The 13,208-nt window shown below is 40.9% G+C and overlaps 1 protein-coding gene across 1 annotated transcript in view; it reads right to left on the reverse strand.

Annotated features, from left to right (window-relative positions):
• slc30a6 (solute carrier family 30 member 6) overlaps nucleotides 1-9,150 on the reverse strand; it is a 51,468-nt gene extending 42,318 nt beyond the window's left edge. The window contains exons 1-3 of the mRNA XM_036583269.1: nucleotides 8,967-9,150; nucleotides 7,403-7,449; nucleotides 4,938-5,024 (exon numbers count right to left, since the gene is read on the reverse strand). Of these exons, the coding sequence (XP_036439162.1) occupies nucleotides 4,938-5,024; nucleotides 7,403-7,449; nucleotides 8,967-9,150 (318 nt within the window). The remainder of the gene's footprint in view (nucleotides 1-4,937; nucleotides 5,025-7,402; nucleotides 7,450-8,966) is intronic.
• Between the last annotated feature and the right edge of the window lie 4,058 nt (nucleotides 9,151-13,208).

The following is a 13,208-nucleotide window of genomic DNA, read 5'->3' on the forward strand; positions in this document are numbered from 1 at the left end:
ACTTTAAAGGTACATAAAAACAAAAATCAGGGCTCTACAGTCAAATAAGACTAAAGTGAAGTTTGTTTTGCCACAGAATGACAGAGCTAGGGTTGACATATGCAGCAAATAACCCACCACAATAACCCATAACAAAAATAATCTCCACAGTGTTGGGTCTGTGATGTTGTAGGGCTGCAACAAAACACAGCACACACAAAGATTTTAGATCAAAATTCAGCTTCTGCCAGGATGCTAAGATTGAATCTGGACCAAAGCACCTAAACGCATTATTTAAAACCATTTTTATTACCAACATGTGTTTTTGCTTGTAAAAGCGCCACTTATCAATCTAAATAAACACTAATAAACATCAATACAGTCAAAAATAACATTCATTTCATGTTTTCAAAAGAGCAGCTGATCTTGTGAGCTAGTCTGTAGAACAAATTTGGTTCTACGTTTCTCTTGGACGCCTCCAGACATCACAGATGTATTAAATTCCATCCGCAGCACATTTGATTTAACATAAGTACTGAACAGCCAAACCAGGTATTGGGCAATCGCTACAAATAATACTGGATTTCTTCGATGAGAGTTGAGAAATGATTAAATGAACACACTGACATACATAAAGTACCAAGTTATTCTATGAATGTATTTATTGTAATATTAGTGTTTTTCTGAGCTATTAAACACTTACTTCCCAGATAAACAACTTTTTATTTAATTCTTCTGCACTGTAACGTATAAGTAAAGGAACTGTGTTCTGATTGGCTCTCAGAGCTGAAACACTCTATAGAGCTTCTATATGAATGGGTGGAAGGATTTTGTGCCAGTTTTCATAGCATTGCAAAAACAATTAGTTCAAAACAACTTAACTTTTGCAGCTTAGTTTCAATATATCGCCGCTGGTGGAACAAAAGCTTGTATCACCAAAATGGTAACGATTTTCAGGATAAGGAAAAGCACTTAAATTGAAATAGAAGCAAATTTATAAATATATCTATCCAAGTAATTCTGGACCATCTCTATTGGTTTATTTATCATGAAATTTGAACACAATGCAACGATTAATTGGAGTAACTGGAGTTTTTAAATCACAAAATCGCCTAAATTTCAAACACCAAAATGGAGATTCAAGGTTTTTGCACGACAGAGACGACACACGGACTGTAAAGACAGGCAAAAAATACGTTTTAAAACGTATTACAATATTTATACATGATCTCAAACACTTTTATTTAAAAAAAATTAAGGAAAACGTATTTAAAATGGTTCTTTACATTCACACGCCTCATTTACAAAAACTGGTCATTCGCTTTAGGGAACCACAAGTGGTTCTCCTGCCGCATCACTCCAAAGAACCCTTGCTGGCACCTTTATTTTTAAGAGTGCCTGGTTTCAGGTGCATGAGGCCAACAGAGGCAGCTCACCAGTGGCTCACCTTGGCACTGTGCTGAAAAGGGGCTATCGCTACACATTCAAACGCATAAAGGTTGAGGAGGGGACACACTAATGATCTCGAACCAATCCTTAGGCTGTCGCGTTGAATCAGAGTCAGCCGCATTCCTCTGAGTGCTGTGAAGTCCACAATTACGGGGCTTTGTGTTGTTATGACAGCAATAGGGCACCAAGTGACAGGCCCGGCCGTGGACGGAGATGGGAGCTGAAGTGTGTGTGTGTGGGCCTGTGGCGGTGTCTGCCCGCGTTTGACTGTGTGTCTCTGTGTGTAAACAGAGAGACAGCGCGTTGCCCGACATCAGTTTTTCCCCCACAGCACTGCCCACCCCCTCCTCAGGGAGGGAGGGCGCAGAATTCAAAGACTGACCCCACCCGGACAGCAGGGGCACTGCACGAGACTCACCGTTTACAGTGACCTCATCAGGGAGCGTGGATGAAAACATGGAGAAATTGCTTAGGTTTATAGTTTTCAAACAGTATCTGTGAGCAGTAAAGATGGCAAGTCGGTATTGATTAGTATTGGACCAATATAAAATCTAAAAATCTTACACTGGCTGTGTTTACATGCAAAGATTTTTGCCAATCTGATTGAATATATTCCAATTCCAGATTAAGACTGAGGTGTTTATATTCTCACTCTACTCAACAATCTGACGTTTACATGCTCACTACAAGTAATCAGATCTGACGTTACCATGACAACCAGCATCACGTGAGGTCCAGTCAGAGTGAGATGAGCAGCAGTGAGCAGTGATTGTGTTTTTAATGACTTTAAAATGATGTCAGACTCAGGAAAACGTCCTTCACATGTCCTTATTAAAGAAGGCCGAGAGGAAGAAGTCGTGTTCTGAGACACATAAGCTGGACGTCCGTCCCACCGCCGTCTTTTAAAGGTCAGAGCATAAACTTCGTCTCCTCTGCAGACCAGTTTCTGCTCCCGCCATGTTGAACGGTATAAACTTTCACTATGACGTGACGAACATGATCAGAACGGACTTAAACTTTCCGACTGGGAATGTAATCAGATACAGGCGTTTACACGGATATTATTCTTCTATTTAACGGATTATTTACAGGATTACCCACCTCGTTCAGTCAGATAGAAACTGTATTCCGAATAGCCTCAATCGGACTAGTCTATTCCAACTGAGGTGTTTACATTGTATTCCGATTGAGCTGTTGTCCGATGGTGCGATGTTAACCCTGTATTTCTTCCTATGGGGTAGCAGAGCGTCTCATACTTGAGGTTTCAAGGTTTTATTGGTATCAAAAAAGAAAAAGTGGTACCGTGTCACCTGTAACAGCAGTTATCTTGAGTTATGCCATATACCAAGCCTTCTGTGCTTTAAAGGAAATACGCCACTGTTCCTTAACAATAACCACGCATTTCTCCTAATTACTTAAGAGAACAGAAAACCTGTTGACTCAAAACACACTGACTAACTGTAACAGGGTCTGAATAGGCCTGATGGTGGTGCTGGGCGGGGTATTCTTATTAGTGATGCACCCAAATGATTGTAGAATTTCTGGCAGAAACTGAAGTAGGAGAGTGAAGGAAATAAACACTCACTGAAATTATTTGTAAAGTCTTTTTTTTGACACTTCTTTGTTATTTTCGGTCACAATCTTTGGCCATTTTTCTCATTCTCATGTTATATGAGGTGTGCCCTTGTTTCAACATAAAAATAAAAAATAAATGAAACAAAATGGTAATTTGAAATTGTTAAAATTGGACAGAATTAACTGGGAGGCGCAATACAAGTCCATTGTGAGTCAGTATGTTTCCTGTTCTTTTCTACATCACAGGAAATTACTGCCCATAGTAAATCAGCCATACGTTACAGAAGCAGCAGATAAAGCTTAGCCTGAAAAAATGCCTTCAGCTGGGTCTCATCTACAGCATCTGTACAGTAAGAATGTGTGAGTAAGTGTACTTTGACCTAACAGAGCAGCGAGATAAGCTGATGACGGCTGTTTTCACAAGACCTTTTCTTCAACCAAGTCCTTTTCTCTACCATTTCTCTTGCTTTTTTAGACAAAGACCCCTTTCAGCACTTATTCTGTCCATTTACCTCACATTCTAGCTGTTCCACCCCAACACTGAGGACCTACACTTTCTCTAAAGGCCTCGCAGATTTGCTGGGACAACTCAGTAAAAGGTCATCCCACACAAAACCAGTCTGGCAGATGGACCATTTGCTGGTGCATCGTTTATCCCAAAGCTGCTTAGCCCTGGACAGGTCAATGGAAAACCAGGCTTGTGCTCCCAGTGACTCCCAACCTCAGGGATGAGTGGATGAGGCAAGTGTAGCTGGCAGATGGAACAGGAGCCTGTAATTTCTATGGAGATGATTGAACAGCGTATAACCCCAATACTCTTCGACGAACATTTGCCCACACAAATGTCAGCGATAACATCCTTGAATACAATTAATACAAATTATAATATTAATTGAGAGAAACTACAGAACCGGTTCTAAAAATCCAATTTACACGACTTTCCACTTAATTAAACTCCAAAGTCTGATTGTCATGCTGTGTCCTAAACCACCTCAGGCCCCCAGTGTCATAACCTGTTTGCCACAAAGTCTCAAAAAAGCCACTCTACTGTTGACGATTTACCTAAAGAACACTGAAGTCTTCTAGGAAGGAGGTTTGAATCTGATTAAATCTGTTCGCATTCAGTCTGTTTTTGTTGCTGGGCTGAGTAAACAGCTTAAACTTCGATAATGAATCAGATCTGAGGAAGCGAAGTCGAGCAGCTGGCGTTGGAGTAACCTGTTCAGTGGTGTCTGCAGCCTCTTAGCTAGGCTAATGCCAGCGGGCTCCTCCGTCCTAGTTACATTAATGGCCTTTAGATCCAAACACCCCAGTGCAGGTAACCACCCGGTCCTTTTCTTGTTGGAAGTGCACATGATTAAAAACTCACTCCAGAGAGAAGGTTCTGTAGTGTTCTGAGCTGTGGCCTTCTGGGCTAAGCTAACACTGGCGTAGTTAGCACGGTACCAGTCTCCTGATCCCGACCCCTCTCCCAGTCCCGGGAAAAATTTCATTTACAGATCCCACCTTGAACTCTGTTTGCTCCCTAATCTACACGGTGTAATCCAATCCTGGTTTGTTTGTAAAGCAGGACCCCGGTGTTGAGCAAAAGTAGATTAGAAACAAACCCCCACTCCCGCGCTCTGTGATATAACCCACCCAGCCATCGGCAACGAAAACCTCCTCAGCCCACCAGTGTTACAACCTGTTTGCTGCAATGTGTCACAAAAAGCCACTCTAGTTGTGCTGATTTGGCTAAAGAGCACTGATGACTTCCGGGAACACAAACTGAGGTTTGAAGGATTAAATCCAACTGCTAGTATTCGGTCTGCTTTCATTGCTGGGTGAGTAAACCGCTTAAACTATAAACCCAAACAATTAATAGCCTCATGTCCCACAAAGCGCAGACAACTCACGAGGTGAGCCAGGTGGGCGTGACCACGCGAGAAACTCACCCTTCGATCCGAGGCAACCAGATTGAACTCTTGAACGAACTTTCCCACGAAGGACTTGTGCTTCTTGCGGAAGGGGTGAATGGTGCCCTGTGAGAATAAACAAGCAAAAGAGGCTTTATAAGCGCCGCGGAGTGCGTGGGCACACTTACATTAAGTTTTATAGGTAAAGCTACAGAACGGCAACACAAATCTATAGGTTTCAGTTTTAAAAAGTCAAAGAAATGCAAATAAAATCATTTTTCAAAGCTCTTTCAAACCAGACGCAGTGCTCAGTATTAACTTCGTACACCCTACACAGCATACAGAAGCGGAAGAGTGGATGTTTATTCATGTCAAACAAAAAATATTAGATCTGTTGTACTCAGTGACTGACTTACGCCATCATTGCTAATACTTATTAAATGTTTCTGCAGCAGATTTGCCAAAATGTCTTTCTGCTAAAACCCTAAATTCATAAAATGCTGGTAAAAAAGCTAAATTTGTGCTCTAGTTTTATTCCACAGCATTTTCAGCATGTCTGACTTTGTTTTTAGATCTACTGTCCTCTTGTTTTTGTTCATCAGGGGTCAAAATTGATAGACGTCTGCTTGAAAAGTTCTGGTTTGAAAGTAATACTTACTAACATAAACCTGCACTAATAGGGGAGGCAAGGAAACAATATTGAGCCCCCCTTGACGAACTAGAACCAGCAGCCTACACAATGCCGCCATCTAGTGTTGAATCTCATTACTGCACAGGCAGCCCAAAGGCCTGCACTCTAAAACAGGGGTGTCAAACTCAACCAATAAAAGGGCCATATTAAAAAAATCTCAGCAAATCCGTGGGCAGCTGTGTTTTATTTAATTTTTATTTAACGTTTTGCCATGACCTGATTTTGTTTATTAAAATATGCCAAAACTGCAACAGCAAAATAGGCACTGAATCCTTATTCAAACACAACTCTAAATAAAAATCTACTGTTTTCAGTAGTTTTCTTTTTTAAGAAAAGAAGCTGCTGAAGACTGTAGCGCATTTCAGGGTGAAACGGGCTAATAATATTAGAAAATTAAATTAATTTCATGGGCCAAATTAGACTGTGCCATGGGCCTGACTTGGCCTGCGGGCCTTGCGTTTGACACACGGGCTCTAAAACATGCTCCAACACCTGTTTTATCACAACAGACAACTCAATTCAAGACTTTCAACAGACGTCATCTGCACTGACACTACAGAACAGGACAAAGAAAAATCTCCACAACACTCTTATTCTCTGTTACGGTACTGTAATATTAAAATTTCACAAAATACGGAACGGCTTTGTAATTTAAGGTGCACCAAGTGTTGGTCGGCACAGTCCACTGTCCCGTCACAGTAACCCCAAATAACGGCAGACTTTTGTGTTTTCCCTGCTAACACGTCTAATTCAGTCAATGACTTTAAGCTGCATGAGTTATATGAATAATATGGTTAGTAAACCTCATTAGAGATAAGCCAAGAGATAAGCCTGTTGTATTAGAGCACAGCTGATATGCTGAAACAATAAATCATAAAAACCCCTCTTTCTTATCAGCAAATACTAAACATCCATCAAACAGGGGTGTCTTTTATCAGTGTCATAAAAAGGATAGTTTTAATTCTTAGCCTACCACCTAAATGGGTCTTTATACATGCTGTGTACTGTGTGCTCAAGTTTCTGGTATATTTTAAATGCAAGGCTACAGAGTGGCCACACAGATTTACAGGTTTAAAGTTTTCATTTTTTAAAATGAAAAATAGAAATACAGACAAAATCGTTTTCAAAACTCAAGCCAATCAGACTCCGCGATCAGTACTTACTCCATACACCCTAAACATTGTACTGCACTTATGTATTGTATTGTATTGCACTGCTCTGTGTTTAACTCTGTTCCTTTTTCTCTAGGTGTCTATAATGACTTTCTGATTCTAGCAGTATCTGAGCTCAGGACTGGCTTTCTCTCTAACCTATTGGTAACTAGCGAAGATACTTTCTCTGGATAGACAAAGCACTTTTTGTAAGTCGCTCTGGATAAGAGCGTCTGCTAAATGCTTTAAATGTGAACAGCACACAAACACGTAAGAGTGAAGACACTTTGGTAACACTTTACTGTAGAGTTCATAAGGCTACATGACACCCACATAAGGCTGTCATGACAACTGATATAACTGATATGTAATTGTTCATAAATGCTTATTCCTTTAGGCACCATCTGTCATGAAGGCTTTTTCGCTAACTTTCACCAAAATTGGCCAATGTAACCTTTATAGCGAATGACGCCTACTGGAATAAACGTATCACTACAGAATATCAGTATATCTGATGTGCGGCACTGTATTTTGTCTTTAGACGCCCCTTCGGCTTCTCAAGACGTTCGATATCATGTTAACGCCTTCAGAACCTTCAGAGTGTAATATATTTGCTGTTGCATGGCAGAGCAAATCCAAACCGCAGACTATAAAGAACTTACCAGAACATAGGTGTCTGTTTCCTGCTTCTTCCGGTGTATAGGTGTGTCTGTAAACAAACAACAAAGAAAAACTGTCCATACTATTCAACACGTAGACCTGGGGCTGCACAAAAACTGTGATTTCAATTAGTCACTCAACGCAACCCGATTCAAGAACAGGGTTGACTCTGTAGACCTCTGAAAACTTCCACAAATATACCTAATTTATGTTATATTTATTCTGAATATGATGTTTTTATAAGGCTCTCTATAAACTGCCCTTGTTGTGTACGTTTCTGTTTCGCCAAAGCCGACTGCAGTTATTTTGTTTCTTAGCAATGCATACAGACATCACAACCATATTAGTGTCGGCAGATCTATATCAGCACCTGATAGACGTTTCAACGTGACCAACACATCAAACGGATATTTGATATATTTAATGTACTGTGGGAGAGCAGAGTGTTTGTCATTAACTGCTGACATTTTATTCAATAGTCCATCTGTTTCTCTGCATACTTTGTTACCCTGTTCTTCAATGGTCAGGACCCCCATGGACCCTCACAGAGTGTGTTGTGCTGGTCTGAGTGGATCAGACACAGCAGTCCTGCTGAAGTCTTTAAACACCTCAGTGTCACTGCTGGACTGAGAATAGTCCACCAACCAAAAATATCCAGCCAACAGCGTCCTGTGACCACTGATGAAGGACTAGAGGATGACCAACACAAACTGTGCAGCAGCAGATGAGCTATCGTCTCTGACTTTACATCTACAAGGTGGACCTACAAGGTAGGAGTGTCTAATAGAGTGGACAGTGAGTGGACACAGAGTTTAAACACTCCAGCGCAACACACACTAACACACCACCACCACGTCAGTGTTACTGCAGTTCTGAGAATGATCCACCACCCAAATAGTACCTGCTCTGTGAAGGTCCATGGGGGTCCTGCCCACTGAAGAACAGGGTAAAAGGGGGCTAACAAAGTATGCAGAGAAACAGATGGACTACAGTCTGTAACTGTAGAACTACAAAGTCAAACTATGTGGTCAATGGAGCTGATAAAGTGGACAATGAGAGGAGATTTAATGTCAAACTATCTGCACAGTTTTCATATGATTAAAAACAGGGATACAAAGCTGAACTCAAACGTTAGACCTACACAGATCTACAATATCAGGTGTTATGATTGAAGTTTTGCTCTACAGGTAACTCAGTTAGCGTTAGCAAGTAGCTAAACAAGCCATGTATCATAACACAGAGCTAGCTAGCTATCCCGCAGCTCTGACGTGGTAAACAGTGTAAACAGTGTAAACAGTCACTTCGAAACGATGTTTAAATTCCCCAAAAACAGACTAAAACACGACTATTCACAGTTACAGCCAGTGAGTTCAGTGTTTAGCCGGGTTGACCGCTTAGCCGCTCGAAGCTGAAGTCAGCTTCATATTCGAATTTCCATGTTCCACCTTAAATGCCGTAGCAGTACATGTAACTGCTGCACCATTTAAGGTGGAACGGGAAAATTCGACCAAGAAGCGTTTAAAGAAATGTCAGGCGGCTCGGTTAGCAGCTGCGCTCCTTCCATACCCGAGTCCTGGAAGTTAATGACATCCACCGCCACCATGTCAGGCTTGTCTACGACTCCGACTTTCCTCTCCGTTACGCCGGACGGCACCACGTCCGGCTTCGGGCCCAGCTTCCTCGGATAAAAGTCAGAACCATTGTGGAACGAGAGCCCCGCTGGAGACGTGGACATACCGTCCATCGCCATGTTTTCGGCAGGGACTTCCGCTTCTTCTTTCCCCGCTCTGCGTTTACTCACAGGCTACATCGCGGCACGTTACCACCACCTACCGCTGCCGGAGAGTCTGTGGAGAGAAGCGACGCTCAGTTGTGTCTTCTCGCTTTGTCTGACGCTAGAGGGCGCTGCCGAGCCAGTCCAGAATGAATAGGTTCATATGGAGAATTTGAGTTTGTAAGTGCTTAAAAAGTTGATACAGAAGAATGCATTCATTTCCTGAACACAGAGCAGGATAAAACATTTTAACACTGCTGCTATATTTCTGAGTGCTTTTGAACTCCAGTTATAGGAGTTTATAATGGTGCCTGCTCAGCTCGCCAGCAAATCAGCAGAAACAGTAATGCCAACCAAGCAGCACTCATTAACAGAAATGCCAACCAAGCAGCACTCATTAACAGAAATGCCAACCAAGCAGCACTCATTAACAGAAATGCCAACCAATCAGCACTCAGTAACAGTAATGCCAACCAAGCAGCACTCATTAACAGAAATGCCAACCAATCAGCACTCAGTAACAGTAATGCCAACCAAGCAGCACTCATTAACAGAAATGCCAACCAAGCAGCACTCATTAACAGAAATGCCAACCAATCAGCACTCAGTAACAGTAATGCCAACCAAGCAGCACTCATTAACAGAAATGCCAACCAATCAGCACTCAGTAACAGTAATGCCAGCCAATCAGCAGGAACAGTAATGCCAACCAAGAAGCACTCATTAACAGAAATGCCAACCAATCAGCACTCAGTAACAGTAATGCCAACCAATCAGCACTCATTAACAGAAATGCCAACCAATCAGCACTCATTAACAGAAATGCCAACCAATCAGCACTCAGTAACAGTAATGCCAGCCAATCAGCAGGAACAGTAATGCCAACCAAGCAGCACTCATTAACAGAAATGCCAACCAATCATCACTCAGTAACAGTAATGCCAACCAATCAGCACTCAGTAACAGTAATGCCAACCAAGCAGCACTCATTAACAGAAATGCCAACCAATCATCACTCAGTAACAGTAATGCCAACCAAGCAGCACACAGTAGCAGTAACAGTAATGCCAACCAATCAGCACTCAGAAACAGTAATGCCAACCAAGAAGCACTCAGTAGTAGTAACAGTAATGCCAACCAATTAGCACTCATTAACAGTAATGCCAACCAATCAGCACTCAGTAACAGTAATGCCAGCCAATCAGCACTAAGTAGCAGTAACAGTAATGCCAACCAAGCAGCACTCAGTAACAGTAATGCCAACCAATCAACACTCAGTAACTGTAATGCCAACCAATCAGCACTCAGTAACAGTAATGCCAACCAATCAGCACTCAGTAACAGTAATGCCAACCAATCAGCACTCAGTAGCAGTAATGCCAACCAATCAGCACTCAGTAACAGTAATGCCAACCAATCAACACTCAGTAACAGTAATGCCAACCAATCAACACTCAGTAACTGTAATGCCAACCAATCAGCACTCAGTAACAGTAATGCCAACCAATCAACACTCAGTAACAGTAATGGTAACCAATCAACACTCAGTAGCTGTAATGCCAACCAATCAACACTCAGTAGCAGTAATGCTAACCAATCAGCACTCAGTAGCAGTAATATTAACCAATCAGCACTCAGTAGCAGTAATATTAACCAATCAGCACTCAGTGGAAGTAATATTAACTAATCAGCACTCAGTAGCAGTAACGCTTACCAATCAGTAGCAGTAATGCTAACTGATTTATTATTTAATTAGATTAATCATCTCCTATTTGGAGTTAAGTCCCTCATATTTGGAGTTAAGTCTCTCCTATTCATAGTTAAGTCCCTCCTATTCGATGTTGAGTCCCTCCTATTTGGGGTTAAATTTCTCCTATCTGGGGTCAAGTACCTCCTATTCTGAGTTAAATCTCTCCTGTTTGGATTTAAGTCTCTTCTATTTAGAGATAAGTCCCTCCTATTCAGAGTTAAGTCCCTCCTATTTGGAGTTAAGTCTCTCCTATTTGGATTTAAGTCTCTCCTATTTATAGTTAAGTCTCTACTATTTGGAGTTAAGTCTTTCCTATTTGGAGTTAAGTCTCTCCTATATGGGGTTAAGTCTCTGTAATATGGGGTTAAGTCTCTCCTATTCAGAGTTAAGTCTCTCTTATTTGAAGTTAAGTCTCTCCTATATGGGGTTAAGTCTCTCCAATTTGGAGTTAAGTCTCTCCTATATGGGGTTAAGTCCCTCCTATTTGGAGCTAAGTTTCTCCTATATAGTGTTAAATTTCTCCTATTTATAGTTAAGTCTCTCCTATTTGGATTTAAGTCTCTCCTATTTATAGTTAAGTCTCTACTATTTGGAGTTAAGTCTTTCCTATTTGGAGTTAAGTCTCTCCTATATGGGGTTAAGTCTCTGTAATATGGGGTTAAGTCTCTCCTATTCAGAGTTAAGTCTCTCTTATTTGAAGTTAAGTCTCTCCTATATGGGGTTAAGTCTCTCCAATTTGGAGTTAAGTCTCTCCTATATGGGGTTAAGTCCCTCCTATTTGGAGCTAAGTTTCTCCTATATAGTGTTAAATATCTCCTATTTGGAGTTAAGTCTCTCCTATTTGGGGTGAAGTTTCTCCTATATGGGGTTAAGTCTCTCCTATTTGGAGTTAAGTCTCTCCTATATGGGATTAAGTCTCTCCTATTCGAAAAACTTAATTATGCAGACATTTTGAAAAAATACATTTTAAGTACATACATCAAAATTTTACTTTATTTTGTAGACATTCTTCCAAAAGCAGAAAATGATCAACCAACTTGTGTTTTATGTTTATGTTTTTTATCCTTGTTGTGAATTCTGTGTAATTTTGTATTAAATATACATTTTCTGCTTTTTCCTGATACTGTAAAATCAATAACTTGTACTTAAAGCCTGTTTTGACTGGAAGCAAATGAGTGGTAAAATAAATAAAGGCACAGCGCTGTACACACAACAATACGCATTCAGTCACTCAGCTCTGTTTTAGTCCTTTACATTCAGTTCCTTATTCCTCGATTGTGTTTCATTTCGAGGGGTCCCATGTTGCTTCGCCAATTAGCTGGCTGCTAACTCACCCACCATAGCGGTGCTGATGCTTCAGCGGCAACAAATGTTTGTTTTATCATTTCTTCTCCTGGAAAGTCTCTGTTCTAGTGTGGTTCTGCGCTCTTCCTCACATTAACTGAGATCTTCAGAGTCATTAGCGAAAATAATAAAAATGAACTATATTTCATTCACATGACATCTGTAGTACATTTCTGATGATAAAAAAGCCCAGATTTTCAACACAGATTGTTTTCAGTGTTCCTCTTTCTGTCCATGCAAGCTCCAGGTAAGTTTCCACTTATGCTGAGGTTTCTTCACGCTGAGTAACCTGTTCAACAAGCTCTCCTAACCGGTTTTCCTTTTTCATTCATCGCTCACTCCCACAAGTCAAGTAACTACACTGCTGTATAGTAAGAGTGAAAAATGTCCAGTACTAAAAACACTGCACCATTTTCAGAAAGCTTCTCCGACTAGGGGTGCTGATCTAGGATCTGCTGCTTCTGCTTTGAGGAGCTTTGTCAATACAGGCCACTGTATTTGTGTAATAAGTGATCATCTCTATAAGAAAATTCGATTCAGCAAAAATACATAGCGTTCAAATTTAAAGAAAGAAATGAAGTCCATTAAGACATTCATTTCTACCTAAAATGATTTTACTCTTCATATATAAAGGCCAAGATCGCTGTTTAAAGCCGTACTATGTAAGTTTGGGGGATCTGGAGACCTCTCTGGTGGAAATGTGTAATTGCATGCGTCCAGGTCTAAAAAACACCCACCAAATTTGACCCAACACCTCTGATTTGATTATTTCCGGCTTTACAGGGCGACTCACAGACATGTACACACCATTTTAGCTTGTTTTTTTTTTTCTCCTGACTATTTCTTTCAGTATTAACAAAAAACATCTTACATAATGCAGCTTTTAGCTTCACTTTTCATATATTATTATTTCCCAAAGGGTACAGTCATGCAATATCTA

This window comes from Colossoma macropomum, unplaced genomic scaffold (genome assembly GCF_904425465.1).
Source record: "Colossoma macropomum unplaced genomic scaffold, Colossoma_macropomum, whole genome shotgun sequence".
Classification (NCBI taxonomy): domain Eukaryota; kingdom Metazoa; phylum Chordata; class Actinopteri; order Characiformes; family Serrasalmidae; genus Colossoma; species Colossoma macropomum.